This window comes from Bufo bufo, chromosome 4 (assembly GCF_905171765.1).
Source record: "Bufo bufo chromosome 4, aBufBuf1.1, whole genome shotgun sequence".
Classification (NCBI taxonomy): Eukaryota; Metazoa; Chordata; class Amphibia; order Anura; family Bufonidae; genus Bufo; species Bufo bufo.
Genome location: NC_053392.1, coordinates 142,289,136 through 142,305,930, shown reverse-complemented (window position 1 = coordinate 142,305,930; position 16,795 = coordinate 142,289,136). Strand labels below are relative to the sequence as shown.

The 16,795-nt window shown below is 43.1% G+C and overlaps 1 protein-coding gene across 1 annotated transcript in view; it reads left to right on the top strand.

The window, feature by feature from the left end:
* Positions 1-16,795, top strand: part of PXYLP1 (2-phosphoxylose phosphatase 1) — a 114,108-nt gene that overhangs the window by 51,754 nt on the left and 45,559 nt on the right. The window contains exon 2 of the mRNA XM_040428016.1: positions 9,325-9,460. Within this exon, the coding sequence (XP_040283950.1) occupies positions 9,382-9,460 (79 nt within the window). The 5' untranslated portion in view covers positions 9,325-9,381. The remainder of the gene's footprint in view (positions 1-9,324; positions 9,461-16,795) is intronic.

The window sequence follows — 16,795 nt, the reverse complement described above, 5'->3', positions numbered from 1 at the left end:
ACTGTTCTATAATGTGATATGAGCCGTCTAAAACGTTCAAAGTAGGTGACAGACTCCCTTTAAGAAGCCTTTTATAATAAATTAAGTACATCGTCTGGAAGACCGTGCGCCAGAAAAGCAATAATCTGGCATGGATTTCAGGGGGTTTTTCAGGATTTTTTTAAAAGGCCTTCCCTCCTCCCCCGTACGCAGCAAGAATTGAGAAGAGAACTAAACTTACCTGCTTGCTTCTGCTCCTTCCGGCCCCTGTGGCCCCCAGGCTGTCTTCACCAGACTTCTGCCCCCCCCCCCCCCCTGTAAACTTCCTGCAGAGACTAAGTCATGTGTGGCGCTGCAGGCAATTATATTGTATGTCTGTTCATAGGTGAAAAAAAAATACACTGTATATTCCAAGCCCCTCAGGCTCTGACACTTTTAATTTTATTCTAAAATTTTTACATGGTGTATTTTTGCATGATGCAAGAGGCTGCTCCTATAATTGTACAGAATATAAAAAAAATAAAAAATATGTAGCCGTATGCGTTTTTAATTAGCAAAAGTATAGATGATACATTCCCTTTAACCCCTTGCTGACTGGCTGCACTGCCTTCCCCCTCTCCCTATTCACAGAGCTGAGCTAGTGCCGGGAGTCTGTCTGAGCTGCTGGGTCTTAGCAGACCCAGATCAACTCTGCTGTGAGGTTTTACAGCCCTGTACAACCTCTCTAAAGGCTGTATTCCGCCTGTAAGTCGAGCTGATATGTCAGTCCCAGTTATAGGAGAATCAGCAATTTAAAAAAAATGTAATGTTAAATGTTCTGCAAAGGTCTTGTATGACCTTATGGGAGCACAAAGTGTAAGGTAAATAAAAAAAAAAAAAAAATTTAATAAAAAGCCACCACACACATATTTCAAAATGACCGTTATCAAAAAGTGACATGATAACAAAAATATTTTAGTTGCATATTGTACTATTAGCAAATAAAAAAAATGAAACAATATAAAAAGCTGACTACCCCCCCCCCCCCCTTTTCAAATATTAAAAAAAAAAAATTTCCAAAGAAGGCACAAAAATTATTTACTGTACATAAGCAAATGGAAAAAAGTTATGGCTTTTAAAGATGCATGTACTAAAAAAAACGGCAAATGCTCCTGGAAGAGATTCAATGGTCTGGTCTTGAACTGGTTAAAAGGTGGTCAATGTTCTTGGTACCAAAACATCCATCAGCTCCTCAATCATTCGACTATGTGACCTGACTTATGATTTAACTTGAGCTCCAAGAAGTCTTCAGATTTTCCTTCTATTAACAGTACAGAAAAAAACATGTTGTGAAAAGGATTAGATCCTCAGGCCTTTGACCAGTGTGTGTCAGAGGGGTCAACATCCTAAGCCGTTCTGCCTTCACTGATTGATTATCTGGTCCCTTGAGCTAAAGCAATGCATTTTAATGAAAGGGACAGGCCAGTTTAACAATAAAATCAAATACATGACCGGGTAGAAGCAAACCTCCGGAGGATATCCATAACTAGTTACCCCAGAACACACACCAGAATGAGTGGAAGGTGAAAACCACATCACAGAAGTTCTACATTAAAAAGGTCTATGGGGTTGTTCAGAATTAGGCTACATGCAGATGAACGTATTTTGTTTCCGCGTCCTTTCAGTTTTTTTTGCGGATAGGATGCGAACCCGTTCATTTCAATGGGTCAGCAAAAAATGCTGACAGCACACCGTGTACTATCCGTATCCGTATGTCCGTTCCGTAGCCCCGCAATAAAAATAGAACATGTCCTATTCTTGTCCGTTTTGCAGACAAGGATAGGCATTCTTACAATGGATCCGCAAAAAAAAACGGATGCCATATGGACGTCATCCATTTATTATATTTTTTTGCGGACCGCAAAACACATACGGTCGTGTGCATGTAGCCTTAGGCCTCTTTCCCACAGGCGTGTGCGCCCCGTTGCCCTATTGCGGACCTCATTTGCGGATCCGTAATACATGGGCGCCGTTCCGTGGGCATTCCGCAAATCCGGAGATGCGGAATGGTACGGAACGGAACCCTACGGAAGCACTACGGAGTGCTTTTGTGGGGTTTCGTCCCGTACTTAAGTCCTATCTTTTTGCGGAACCCATTTAAGTGAATGGGTCTGCGATCCGCTGCGGCTGCCCCACGGACTGCGCCTGTGCATTGCGGCCCGCATTTTGAGGCCGCAGGAAGTCTTTTTTTCACCGAGTTTTTTTTCACAAACAGCCACTCTTATCCATGAGCCGTGCCATTGTATTGAAAAGGGTTATATAATGATTAAAAATCTCTTTCTAACAAAGCTAGAACCAGCCCTGTACCTCACGTGGATCCAGAGATCTCCCCACTCATTGTTTTAGTTGTTCTGCTACATTTATTGTGTGTGTCCTTTCCCAGGGGGTGTGTCCTTTCTGCTGTAGCTTTCTCCCTTTAACAGCTTCTAACAGAAGATAGGTCTGGTGGCAGTTTAAAATTTAAACTGACTGCGTGTGACCACCTCAGTGAGGTGGACGGAGAAATAAGGAAAAGAGCAAACAGCAGATGGCGCTATACAGGTACATTTTATTGAATTGCTCATTGTTTGGCTATACAGAATTTTTTATAAAAGGCAATACAAAAGTATTCAGATCCAGCTGCTGGTTTGAAAAATCTAGAATATTTTTCGTGGCGCAGCCCCTTTAAATGGGGATGAGTTACAAGGCTAGACATTAGATATTAGCGAAGTTTTGAAAAATTTGATTTGGCAACTTCGCAGAATCAAATTTAATAATGAAGACCGCACTGTATAGTCCTTCTTCATTGCTACTGGCCGCGTGGCACCTTTAAACAGGGACTGTTGCTGGTATGGGGTTAGGTGGGGGGCATAATATGCATATTTTTGCTGTTCTGGCCTACAATCTCCTGCAGGTTATTTGGCAGTAAAACACTGAATATTAATCGGCTCTGGCATACCTACTTAATAGGTTGTCAGAAGACCAGAGTCAGGCTATAATGCTTTGGAATACTATGCATTCATAAAGCGTTCTACAAGCAATCAGAGGATCATTGATTGTAGAAGAGAACCAAAGTCCACTCATAGGAGGCGTTCACATCCCTGCTATTATTTTCTGTTCTGCTCTGTTCTAGGAGCAGAATGACCAAAATAATGGAAGTGCCAGATTCGGCACATGGCTGAGCCGAACGGTGCCAAAAGGAACCCTTTGACTATAATGGATTCTGTTCTGGGGTCTGGAATTTAAGCGGACATCAAATCCCTGCATGCAGAACTGTATTAAACGGACTCTGCAATGGAGGCAGGTGTGAACTTACCTTTACACTTGAGTTTTATAAATGTTTCTACAGCCATCTAGTAGCATCGTTTGCTATCCTTCGTGTCCTATTGATAACTAAGAGTTTTTGAAATGTTTATATAAAATTAGATTCTTTGGTCTTTTTAAGCTTTGTAGAGAATTCTATTATTTTGGGAGACTTCAGATACTTGGGGCAGTTTATGTAAACACTGTAAATCAGTAATTTTTTGTATCCTATGGTATGATAGTGGTAATTGCCAATAGAAATGCTGCATCATGTGAAGGAAATTTCAAAGGCTGCGCTTTCTCCAATAATAACAGGTATTCACCGCAGATGCTCCAGTTTATATGAATGGAACAGTTGCTGAGATTACACATTATATTTAAAGGGAGTCTGTCACCACATTTGGACATTATAGACCGCTTACATAGCGTTCTGGCATAACTTTAGATGAATCACCTTTTTGTTGCGTTCTTCTGCGGTTCACCTGCGGCAAAAACTGGCTTTTATTGATATGTAAATCCTGCGTTCTGCCTCGCTTGGCCGGGGTATGCGCACTGCGATGTCCACTGGGCACGGCATCGCTGTAGCTACTGTGCATGCTCCGGCCAACGGCACAAACCCAGCTGCAAGGAGGCGGATCAGAGTCGCGCAGGAGAAGAGAAGCTGGGTTCGTGCCTTTGGCCGGAGCATGCACAGTAGCTACAGCGATGCCGTGCCCACAGTTGGCATCGCAGTGCACATGCCCCGGCCAAGTGAAGCAGAGTGCAGGATTTCGCTGGGAGAGGAGGAGGACGCAAGGGAAGAGAAGGGCGGGCAGAGGCTGGGGCGGGGATATTAACAAAAAAAGGATGAGCAGCCTGGGCTCCAAAGAAGGTAACGCCCTCATTTACATATGAATAAAAGCCCGTTTTTGCCGGCGGTGAACAGCAGAAGAACGCAACAAAGGTACCATTTGAGTCATCTAAAGTTATGCCAGAACGCTATGTAAGCGGTCTATAATGTCCAAATGTGGTGACAGACTCCCTTTAAAGAGATTCCTCTGCCGTGAGCCTAGGTCACACTGACTAAATGGATGCAGACTTGGAAAATAAATTACCCACAATAAGGCCTCTTTCACACGAACAATACGAATTGTGTCAGGGTGCGTTCAGTGAAACGCGCACTATTTTGCAAACAAGTTCAGTCAGTTTTGTCTGCGATTGCGTTCAGTTGTTCAGTTTTTTTTTCTGCGCGGGTGCAATGCATTTTGATGCGTTTTTCACGCGCTTGAAAAAAACCTGAAGGTTTACAAACCACATCTCTTAGCAGCCATCAGTGAAAAATGCATTGCACCCGGACTTCATCTGGACTGCATGCGGATACAATGTGTTTTTCACTTCTATGGGGCCAGGGCTGCATGAAAAACGCAGAATATACATCTCGCAACGCAAAAAAGATGCATTAAAAAAACGCTCATGTACACAGACCCATTGAAATGAATGGGTCAGGATTTAAACTCGCTCGTGTGAAAGAGACCTAAAGATCACAAGTTCAACATTACCGGATCTGTGCCGCAGGAACAATCAGACTTTCCTTCAAGAGGTAAGTATTTCAGTCTTCAGTACAAAGCAGCTACTATCCCCAGGTTTAGGCTACATGCACACGACCGTATGTGTTTTGCGGTCCACAAATTGCAGATCCGCAAAAAAAAAACTAAGGACATCCGTATGCCATCCGTTTTTTTTTTTTTTTTGCGGATCCATTGTAACAATGCCTAAAATGGACAAGAATAGGACATGTTCTATTTTTTTGCGGGGCTACGGAACGGACATACTGATGCGGACAGCACACGGTGTGCTGTCCGCATTTTTTGCGGACCCATTGAAATGAGTGGGTCCGCATCCTATCTGCAAAAAAAACTGAACGGACACGGAAACAAACAACGTTCGTGTGCATGTCGCCTGATGCTCAAGTTCCTTGGTTTCCACCTTCATTCTCTGCTGCTTTTCTGAATCGCAATCGGTGGTGATGTTTTTTCTCGGCGCGGTGGTCTCCTGCTGTAGCCCTTAATCAAGAGGGAAGCCACATGGTGAAGATCCACTTACACAGGTTACGCAAAGACACTTTAATTTACTCACAAGATAAAAGCTTTTAAAACTGCATATAAAATTCTTTCCAAACTTACCCGACCCAGGTTTCGCTCCGCTTCATCAGTGGCAGAAACATACAATCAATGCAGGACTTTTGTCTCTGCTACAAAAACCTTCTCCTGAATGGAAACCTATAGTCAGTGGGGTCCGTAGGCTCCATTCGCCTCCGTTAAGTGCCGAATTCGGCACTTCCGTTATTTTTTGTTCTGCTCCTATAATGGAGCAGAAGAAAGGAAATATGAAAGAAGCCTTATACCAGATGGTGAAAGCCATAAAAACATATTCCAAAACAATGGCAGAATTGCTGTGTTTTTTCACACTGTCAACCCAAAAAAAAATGAATAAAAGTAATACAAGACCACTGTTCTGCTGTCATTGAGGGCAGAATAGTGTAGTGACATCCGCTCTTTTCAGCGGTCTGTCAATTCTGTGACGACATTTAGTACTATTAGGCCCTTTTCACACGGGCGAGTTTTCTGCGCGGGTGCAATGCGTGAAGTGAACGCATTGCACCGCACTGAATCCGGACCCATTCATTTCTATGGGGCTGTGCACATGAGCGGTGATTTTCACGCATCACTTGTGCGTTGCAGGAAAATCGCAGCAAGCTCTATTTTGTGCGTTTTTCGCGCAACGCAGGCCCCATAGAAGTGAATGGGGCTGCGTGAAAATTGCAAGCATCCTCAAGCAAGTGCCGATGCGGTGCAATTTTCACGCACGGTTGCTAGGAGACGATCGGGATGGGGACCCGATCATTATTATTTTCCCTTATAACATGGTTATAAGGGAAAATAATAGCATTCGGAATACAGAATGCATAGTAAAACAGCGCTGGAGGGGTTAAAAAAAATAATATATCTCACCTTAATCCACTTGGTCGCGCAGCCCGGCATCTCTTCTGTCTTCTTCTTTGCTGTGCACAGGAAAAGGACCTTTGATGACGTCACTGCGCTAATCACATGGTCCATCACATGATCCATCACCATGATAAAAGATCATGTGATGAGCGCAGTGACATCATCAAAGGTCCTATTCCTCAAAGAAGAAAACAGAAGAGAAGCCGGGCTGCGTGTTCAAGTGGATTAAGGTGAGTTAAATTATTATTATTTATTTTTTAACCCCTCCAGCCCTATTGTACTATGCATTCTGTATTCAGAATGCTATTATTTTCTCTTATAACCATGTTATAACGGGAAATAATACAATCTACACAACACCTGGGTACCAAACATGCTGATTTTTCTCACGCGCGTGCAAAATGCATTACAATGTTTTGCACCCGCGCGGAAAAAACGCAAACATGGAACGCAATCGCAGTGAAAACTGACTTGTTTTAGTGTCAAAATCGCACCATTTTCCCTGAACGCATCCGGCCCCAATCCGCAACGCCCGTGTGAAAGGGGCCTAATACTACTGAATGTCATGACAGAAGTGACATACCACTGAAATAAGCAGCTCATGGTGCAGCTGACAGGTTCCTTTTAATGTTACAATGGACAATTGCATGACAAATGCACATGTGAACAGTATCTTGAAAACCACCTAAAAAGTATTGCATGGCCTCACAACAAACAATTCTAAGCAGCAGTAGGTCATCGTTTACATGGCCTGCATGAAAAGTCTTTTAATGAATGCCAATTGACTTGCTGTGTTATCAGTCAGCGCGCTTTACGGACCGAAATCTGGTGTGTAAAAGGACCCTTAGGCAGCGGCAATTTATAGATTTAGGGGGAGATTTATCAAACTGGTGTAAAGTAGAACTGGTTTACTTGCCCATAGCAACCAATCAGATTCCACCGTTCATTTTGCAAAGGAGCTGTGAAAAATGAAAGGTGGAATCTGATTGGTGTGAAGCACCAATCAGATTCCACCTTTAATTTTTCACAGCTCCTTTGCAAAATGAACGGTGGAATCTGATTGGTTGCTATGTACAACTAAGCCAGCTCTGCTTCACACCAATCAGATTCCACCTTTCATTTTTCACAGCTCCTTTGCAAAATGAACGGTGGAATCTGATTGGTTGCTATGGGCAAGTAAACCAGTTCTACTTTACACCAGTTTGATAAATCTCCCCCTTAGTGTAGCAAGAGATAAAACTAAACTGCATAAAATCTATCTTCTGCAGGAGAGATTGAAGCTTGTCCATTTGCTGTTTTACATTAGATGGATTTTTTGGTGACAGGAGGTTTCTGGAGTGTCCACTGGAAAGGTAATGGGAATTACTGGCTTCTGGAAGATAAGGAGGCTGACGCTTTTAAGACTAACACTCAACGTCTTCTAGAAACCACCAGTGAAAAATGCATCCAATGGCCTTTTGTCTTTCACACAAGTTCCATTCATTTCTATGGGGCCAGAGCTTAGTGAAAAACGCACAATATAGAACATGCTGCGATTTTTCCTGAACACAGAGAGGATCAGTGATAAATGAGGCACAAACCCAATGAAGTGAATGGGTCCGCATTCAGCCCGGATGCTACGTGTTCGCTACGTGCATCGCACCCACACAGGGCTGAAGCACAGAGGACATCGTGTAGCAGCCACACATTTTTAGCACCAGGACGCATTCGGAGGGTGGTAGTACACCTGCAGGCTCTTCTGTATTAGTGCGTCGTATGAATGCCCTAAAATGAAAGGGTGACAGATGCCCTTTAGTGTCAAGCGTTTAGATACAAATTTTGTTTGGAAACCGTTGTGCTTTCCTTATTACCCGTGTACTACTTTTCCTCGCCAAGTTGTCTGCGTCCACTGTGGTTTTTAGGCCTGCAATGTTATGAAGGCAATTACTGAGAAACTCTCATAAGAAGAATACGTTGTCTTGTGTAACATCCAAATAATTCCACAGGGAAACTAGAATGCACTGTTCTGTAGCTCAACACGTATAAAGGGGTGAACCCCCCCAACTCCGTGCCGCCCAAATGTAATAAAATATTAAGAACATATAGTTACCACTTAGTTCCGCACTTAGTTTAGCTCTGGTCCTCATCTCCGGTTTCTGTTGCAGCGGTGACGTAGCTGTATACAACATAAGGCCAATGCAGCCAATCACTGGCCTCAGCGGTCTGCTGCTGTATATGGACCTTACAGGAGTTGTCCTGGATTTGACTAAACTTGACCTAAGGGTAATGGTATAAATAAGAAATCTTTAATGATCAGTCCCCTGCTGCTCCTCTTTGGTGGTGCTGTAGTGATGATATCACGTATATCATTCTCATGATTGCTGCAGCCAATCACTGGCCTCAGTAGTCTCATACCATACCTGCAAGAGTGACAGCTGAGGTCAATGATTATCTGCAGCAGTCAACTGAATGAAGTACATGACTTTATCGCTGGAAGAATGGTGGAGACCATCAACTTTGTCCCCTATACCATTTCCTGCCCTTGGGCTAACTTTTTAAAATCCCATGCAACCCTTTAGTGGTAGCTGATTGCAATAAATGATAATATATCCATAAGGGTTCATCAGAAATATGATCACCACCGATGTGAAGTACCAAAAGTGTAACTAAAACTGACTGGACCCCACAGCAACTTTTTGAATGCCCCCCCCTCCTCCAGTGCAACCTTCACTATTGCGGCTAGTCAAGATTGCTCTCCCAGACCAGGCAAGGCAGCCGCTCCCACCGTTTCCTACACGTATATACATTGTATGTCATATCACTGTATATATTGTCACTGTATATAATATCCTTGTATAATACTGTTGAGGGGGTCCTGACAATAAAATCTTTCAGTCCTCCTTCCGGGTGGACTCCTTCTTAGTTCTGGCCCGTAGTAGCCACTTCCCTTGCCTCCACTATAGCTACATCCCTGTGAAGTAACCAGATCTAGTCCTGTAACTGCAACCATCTCACAAATAGTTCACCGCAGAGCATTAACCTTCTACATTTTCTTTCTCAGAGAGGTTTGATGGCAGAAACAAAGAAGCCATGAAGACCAAGTAGAAGGAATTGAAGAATGCTTCTCCGAAACCGCTTTATCTTACTGCTGGCCCTGGCTGCCCTTCTAGCCTTTCTAAGCCTCAGTCTCCAGTTCTGTGAGTATGACACTCAGTGTAACCTTTTCGTGACTGTTAACGTATTTCAGTTACTTATTTTTGTCAGTTTTAAGCACTTGTTCTACACACTTGTAAACCACTGATCTTGGTTATTGTAGGTATCGCAAAATGCACTTAAAGGGGTTGGGCCACAGGATAGGGTATAACTAGCTGATTGCTGGGGTCTGACCACTGGGCCCCCACCAATCATGAGAACGTGGTCCTGTTCCCCCATTCTGATGGAACAGCAGGTCATGCATATGGGAGTGCCGGAGATAGCTAAGCACAGCGCTCACTTGAGAGAGGACTGTACATAGATCCTATAGGGCAGGCATGCTCAACCTGCGGCCCTCCAGCTGTTGCAAAACTACAACTCCCAGCATGCCTGAAAAGCATACAGCTATCAGCCTACAGGAGGGCATTGCGGGAGTTGTAGTTTTACAACAGCTGGAGGGCCGCAGGTTGAGCATGCCTGCTATAGGGTAATTTCCCGGTGGGCCGATCCCCAGGTGGCTGCCCGAGCCCTACTCCCAGCCATCGGCTGTGTACCTAACGATCTGATGCTCTCAGCATTAATTACTGCTGGCCCTCCCTACTTCTGTTGTCACTGCCTACTTATGTTGCCCCACCTTCTGTCAATCTAGATCCACCTACAACATGGGGCCACTTTTAGTTTTTTTTTTTTTTCAGGGACACTTTAAGTTCCCAAGTCCGCCCCTGCGCTCACCTATCTCTGGTGCTGCATAGAAAATAAATGGATTTCACATGCATGACCTGCCGCTCTTTCAGAATGGGGAAATGGGACTCCCTTTCTCGTGATCGTGGGGGTCCAAGCGGTCGACCCCTATCGATCAGTTAGTTAGTCCACAGGATAGGGGATAACAAAAAAAAACTTGGCACAAGCCCTTTAAGACTTGGATTATGATTTTAGGTGATTTCTGTTGTTATAGCCTGTTGCTTTCTCTGTTATTTATCCTGGAAATTTTATAACTGGCTGTTACTATCCCCCCCTAGGACAATGTTCCCCAATCTATGGCTCTCCATCTGTTGCAAAACTACAACTCCCATAATGCCTTGACAGCCTGCTGCTATAGGGGCATGATGGGATTTGTAGTTTTGCAAAAGCTGGAAAGCCACAAATTGGAGATCACTGCCCTAGGAGATGGGGTGTGTCCCCTGGACAGTCTCGGAGAGAGTAGATTCTGCTGCAGACCTCTTCTTTCTACTAATTCAAATTGATGGCCATAAACATTACAACAATTTCAGCGGGTTCAGCTGACCATCAAATGAATATGGTGGCCACCCGACTCTCCTGGGGAAGCTGGATTCAATTGTCCGAACCTTTTGTTACCAAACAAGCTATCTCTCCCGATCCTTCCATACATATGCATGCTCAGATCCGCTGGGGATAGGTGAGAAAGCCATGCTGCGATATATAAAAAATCATTATATACTCACCTCGTCTCCTGTGCCATTCTCTGTGCCGCCGGTCCAGTCCTCTTCCCGGTGGCTGTGGTGGTGATGTGATACAGCACATACTGTTACAGCCAATCACTGGAGAAGCCAGATCACTGGCGAAACGGCGTTGGGTCAGGAGGTGGCTGAGAGATCGACACACCAACCAGGGTATGTTCAGCAATCCTTTTTTATCACTAAGACTTATCATCCTCACATTTGCCTCCATTTCATTTTGTTTGGGGCTTATTGTCCTGAGGTATCTTGATGTTCATCATCTTATAACTTTTCCCCTGATCTCTGGTGTGCTGACCTCTCGGCCCCTCCTTGGGTCCTGTTCCTCACCTTTCTTAATAAGGATAAGAAACGTCAGTTTTCTAGTGCTGCCAAACATCGAGATTCTACCAGAGGATGGTCTTTATCACAAAAAAACCCTTCTGTGGATATAAAGGTTAAGGCAGATAGTGAAGGTCCACCAATCTTCGGTATAGAAATAGGTTTTATTATACTCACAAAAGTATAATATCAGTAGGCATAGAACAAAGTATAAAAGCTGTCCGTAGTTACAAGACCGCCCGACCCAGGTTTCGCCACAATAGCTTTATCAGGAGAGGATATTACACCCCCATATGGGCGTTCCTTTTATATGGGTCTTGGAATGACAGAGAACATACATACTCCTCCCACCCCCTTCCATTTAAAACGCCCATTTTCTTAAATTCCATAAAATATATAAATAGTAAAATTCTTTAAACATAACCTCTTGCTTTAAAATAATACAGTAACAGCTTCAATCATTATCAATTAATATTGTTCCGACAGTTTAAAACATAAGGACACTAAATCAACTACCTAGCATTATTTCACTATACTCATGCGTCATAGATCCATTCATAAAAAGGCCACCCGTGATTTTCACTAGCCAATGAGAGTTCCTACTCTGATTCATTCATCGCTACTAAACCCAACTACTCCCAGTTATTCAACCAGGCAGGGTTTAAGATCAAAGTCGATATCCAGACCATCCAGTTGCAAGGACCGCATTCTGAAAATCCATTCTACTTCCTGGCGATTAATAGCCGCCACCGGATCTCCACCTCGCCAGTTCTGTTTAACTCTTTCTATCCCTGCAAACCACAATCCCTTTGGATTTTTTCCATGCAAAAAAGTGCATGGACACACTGTGGGTCTCGAGACCTTTTTTAATATTATTATGTTCTTGGATACTTGTTTTTAGTTTACGCATGGTCCTCCCAATATATATTAACCCACAGGGGCATTTCAGAAGGTATATTACCCCCATAAGCTCACAAGTGATTTCTCCCTTAATATCATAAATCTGACCATTTTTAGATGTTATCTTGAATATTCCTTTTCTTTTTATCTTCTATGGTGCGGTTCCTGCAAGCAATGCAGAAACCGCACCATGTGAATTGTTTTTTTTCTTTCTTTTCAACCTTCATAGGGATGTGGCTATGCACCAAAACATCCCTCGAGTTTGGTGCTTTTCGGAATAAAAGTTCAGGTTTATCAGGGATAATATCCCCCAAAGTCAGATCATTTTTTAATATTGACCAATTTTTACGTAGTGAGTTTTTTAACTGCCCCATAATTGCACTAAACTGGGTAAAGAAAATGAACCTAAAATCCTTCTCTTTTTTTTCCTCCCTATATCTTTTTTATCCCTTGTTTCTACAATGTCCCTGATCTTTACTAAAGGGTCCTTGTTGTATCCTTTCACTTCAAATCGTTCTATCATAATTTCACTTTGTTCTCTGTAGTCCTCTCTTTCCGTGCAATTTCTATGGATGCACAGTTGTCCCTTCGGGATATTATCTATATCTATCCAGGGGCTATGGTGGCAACTGGTTGTGTCAATATACCCATTAACATCAGTAGGCTTGAAAAAGGTTCTCGTTTTTAATTTCTTATCCTGCACAAATATTGTGAGATCTAAAAAGTTGATACTCTCAGAACTGATTTAACCTGTAAACTTTAGGTCCCAGCTATTATTATTTATGTCATTAAGAAAGTCTTTTAACCCTTGTTCCTCACCCTCCCACATTATCAGACAGTCGTCAATATACCTTTTCCACAGTGTTAGTCTACCACCAGGTTGTTGCTGGTGTAGTCTGGGCTCGATATTCTCATTTTCCCATGCAGCCATGAAGAGGTTAGCGAAACTGGCGCCCCCATCGCCGTCCCAGTCTGCAGCAAACAAACCTTATTCTGAAACCAAAAGTAATTATGGGTTAAACAAAAATCGAGACATTGACATATAAAGTTACTCTTTTTTTTTAAATTTTATTTTTTTTATATATATTTTTTTATTAATAATTTTATTTAAAGAGACATAGTCTTATTTATGCAGTAATAGAGTAGTAGTACATGCTCTTGTACAATACACAAGGGACGGCGTCAGAAAGCTGATAACTCTGAGTATTACTGCACTGATAACACCAAGTGTAAAGTGTCCATCATACATCACTCCTTTAATGGCAGGGTAGTGAATCTACGTTATCTATTGGTTCTTGTGCGCTAGCTGGACACATGAGCTGTAATTTGGCACTGCTGCAAAGAAATGTAATGGTATACATAAATATATTGAATGTATGAAAAAATAATGCTGGACATATTCATTTCAGTATTAAAGAAGTTGTCACCGGAGCTGCAGAGCATTGGTAACATTGTAGTGGAAAGAGCAAGTCATTGCAAAGCTGCTCCCATTGAAGTCAATGGGAGTAGTGCAGCAGTGATGAGCGCTGGTTCTGGCACTCACTACCAACAATAGAGCTACACAAACAGCCAGTAAGCTTGATAATAGGCACCGCTTCTAGGTATGTACAGATCACATTACTGCAGTTATATCCTTATCATTACTAGAAGGATTAGAATGATATCACCTATATGTAGATAACACAAGATCCACCAATCACAATAAGTGATATCACAGCTTATCTACTCCCTCCAGACCTCTGCACAGATCACAGATCATGCCTAGAAATTCTCCTTATAGAAGTCAATGAGTCCCCTCTTGTCCATTGTGCCTATGACCCATGATAGCTGCTGTAAAGCATATCACTAAATGATGTTTAGAACAGCTCAGGCAAAATGGCAGCCCCCATAATCCGCTCCGGAAAGAGAATACAAAAAAATCTACAATCAGAAAATAAAAACAGAAGTGCCGCCATATGTGGTTTTAAAAGTGCCGCCATATGTGGGTTTAACTAGCAGAAAAAATGTCGGTGACACATTCGCTTTAAAAAAGACTGGCTGACCCATTTAATGTAATAATATACAGTCAGGTCCATAAATTTTGGGACATCGACACAATTCTAAAATTTTTGGCTCTATGCACCACCACAATGGATTTGAAATGAAACAAACAAGATGTGCTTTAACTGCAGACTGTCAGCTTTAATTTGATGGTATTTACATCCAAATCAGGTGAACGGTGCAGGAATTACAACAGTTTGCATATGTGCTTCCAACTTGTTAAGGAACCAAAAGTAATGGGACAGAATAATAATCATAAATCAAACTTTCTCTTTTTAATACTTGGTTGCAAATCCTTTGCAGTCAATTACAGCCTGAAGTCTGGAATGCATAGACATCACCAGACGCTGGGTTTCATCCCTGCTCTGCCAGGCCTCTACTGCAACTGTCTTCAGTTCCTGCTTGTTCTTGGGGCATTTTCCCTTCAATTTTATCTTCAGCAAGTGAAAAGCATGCTCAATCCGGTTCAGGTCAGGTGATTGACTTGGCCATTGCATAACTTTCCACTTCTTTCCCTTAAAAAACTCTTTGGTTGCTTTTGCAGTATGCTTTGGGTCATTGTCCATCTGCACTGTGAATCGCCGTCCAATGAGTTCTGAAGCATTTGGCTGAATATGAGCAGATAATATTGCCAGAAACACTTCAGAATTCATCCTGCTGCGTTTGGTCAGCAGTCACATCATCAATAAATACAAGAGAACCAGTTCCATTGGCAGCCATACATGCCCACGCCATGACACTACCACCACCATGCTTCACTGATGAGGTGGTATGCTTAGGATCATGAGCAGTTCCTTTCCTTCTACATACTCTTCTCTTCCCATCACTCTGGTACAAGTTGATCTTGGTCTCATCTGTCCATAGGATGTTGTTCCAGAACTGTGAAAGCTTTTTTAGATGTTGTTTGGCAAACTCTAATCTGGCCTTCCTGTTTTTGAGGCTCACCAATGGTTTACATCTTGTGGTGAATCCTCTGTAATCACTCTGGTAAAGTCTTCCCTTGATTGTTGACTTTGACACACATACACCTACCTCCTGGAGAGTGTTCTTGATCTGGCCAACTGTTGTAAAGGGTGTTTTCTTCACCAGGGAAAGAATTCTTCGGTCATCCACCACAGTTGTTTTCCATGATCTTCCTGGTATTTTTGTGTTGCTGAGCTCACCGGTGCGTTCCTTCTTTTTAAGAATGTTCCAAACAGTTGTTTTGGCCACGCCTATCTTTCTGATGGGTTTGTTTTGTTTTTTTCAGCCTAATGATGGCTTGCTTCACTGATAGTGACAGCTCTTTGGATCTCATCTTGAGAGTTGACAGCAACAGATTCCAAATGCAAATGGCACACTTGAAATGAACTCTGGGCCTTTTATCTGCTCATTGTAATTGGGATAATGAGGGGATAACACACACCTGGCCATGGAACAGCTGAGAAGCCAATTGTCCCATTACTTCTGGTCCCTTAACAAGTTGGAGGCACATATGCAAACTGTTGTAATTCCTACACCGTTCACCTGATTTGGATGTAAATACCCTCAAATTAAAGCTGACAGTCTGCAGTTAAAGCACATCTTGTTCATTTCATTTGAAATCTATTGTGGTGGTGTATAGAGCCCAAAATGTTAGAATTGTGCCGATGTCCCAATATTTATGGACCTGATTGTATTTCCTGCGCTTAGGTAGCAGCACATTTTTCACAGCCTGGTACACAGATCCAGGGGGCGAATTGGCTATAGCCCCTACAGGGAAATGTCCTGGTGGGCCAATGCCCAGGGAGCCGCCCAAGCCCTCCTCATGGCCACTGGCTAGGTACATAATAATCTGCTGCTTTCAGCGTTACTTAATGCTCGAAGGATTAAGGGGAGGGGGCTGTGAAGCTGCCGTTAGCCACCAAAGAACAGAAATACTGAGGGGGAGCCTGTGGCCACAGGGCCACCAATGAATATAATTAACCCCTAAATACAAATGTACACGGCTGTATCACCTGGCCGTTCCCTGTCATTACTGGCTCCAGCCACATACATTTGTATTTAGGGGTTAATTATATTCATTGGTGGCCACAGGGTCCCCCACCCTAAGTATTTTCATTGGTGGCAGCTTCCGATTTGGAGCCACAGCAGTAAAATTGCGGGCCCCTGATCGGTTACCATGGCAGCCAGGACACTACTAAAGCCATCCATGGCTGCCATGGTAAGCTCCCTGCTACTGTGTGCTCAAAGCACAGGGCAGCAGGGACTAGGGCTGAAATGATTACTCGATTGAATCTAGAAACTCGACACAAAAATTGTTTGTGTCCTGTAACCACGGAGCGTTGCTCAGGGTCCGTGGTCCCCCCCCTTCCCCGTATTTTATATCACTGGCGCTGGGAACATGGCTAGGAGGGGCAAATGTTGGCACTGGGGGGGCAACTGATGGCACTGGGGGCTCTGATGGCAAGGGGGGGGGCTAATGAGTTTTTATAAAGGGAAACGTTATTTTAAAGATGACCTTTCACCACTCCTGACATGCCTGTTTTAATAGCGTCATGCATTCCCCATGTAATAACAATTCTGGAGCATTTGTTCTTGTGTCTCTATGTTGTGCCATTCCTTTATTATTTCCACTAGAAGTTA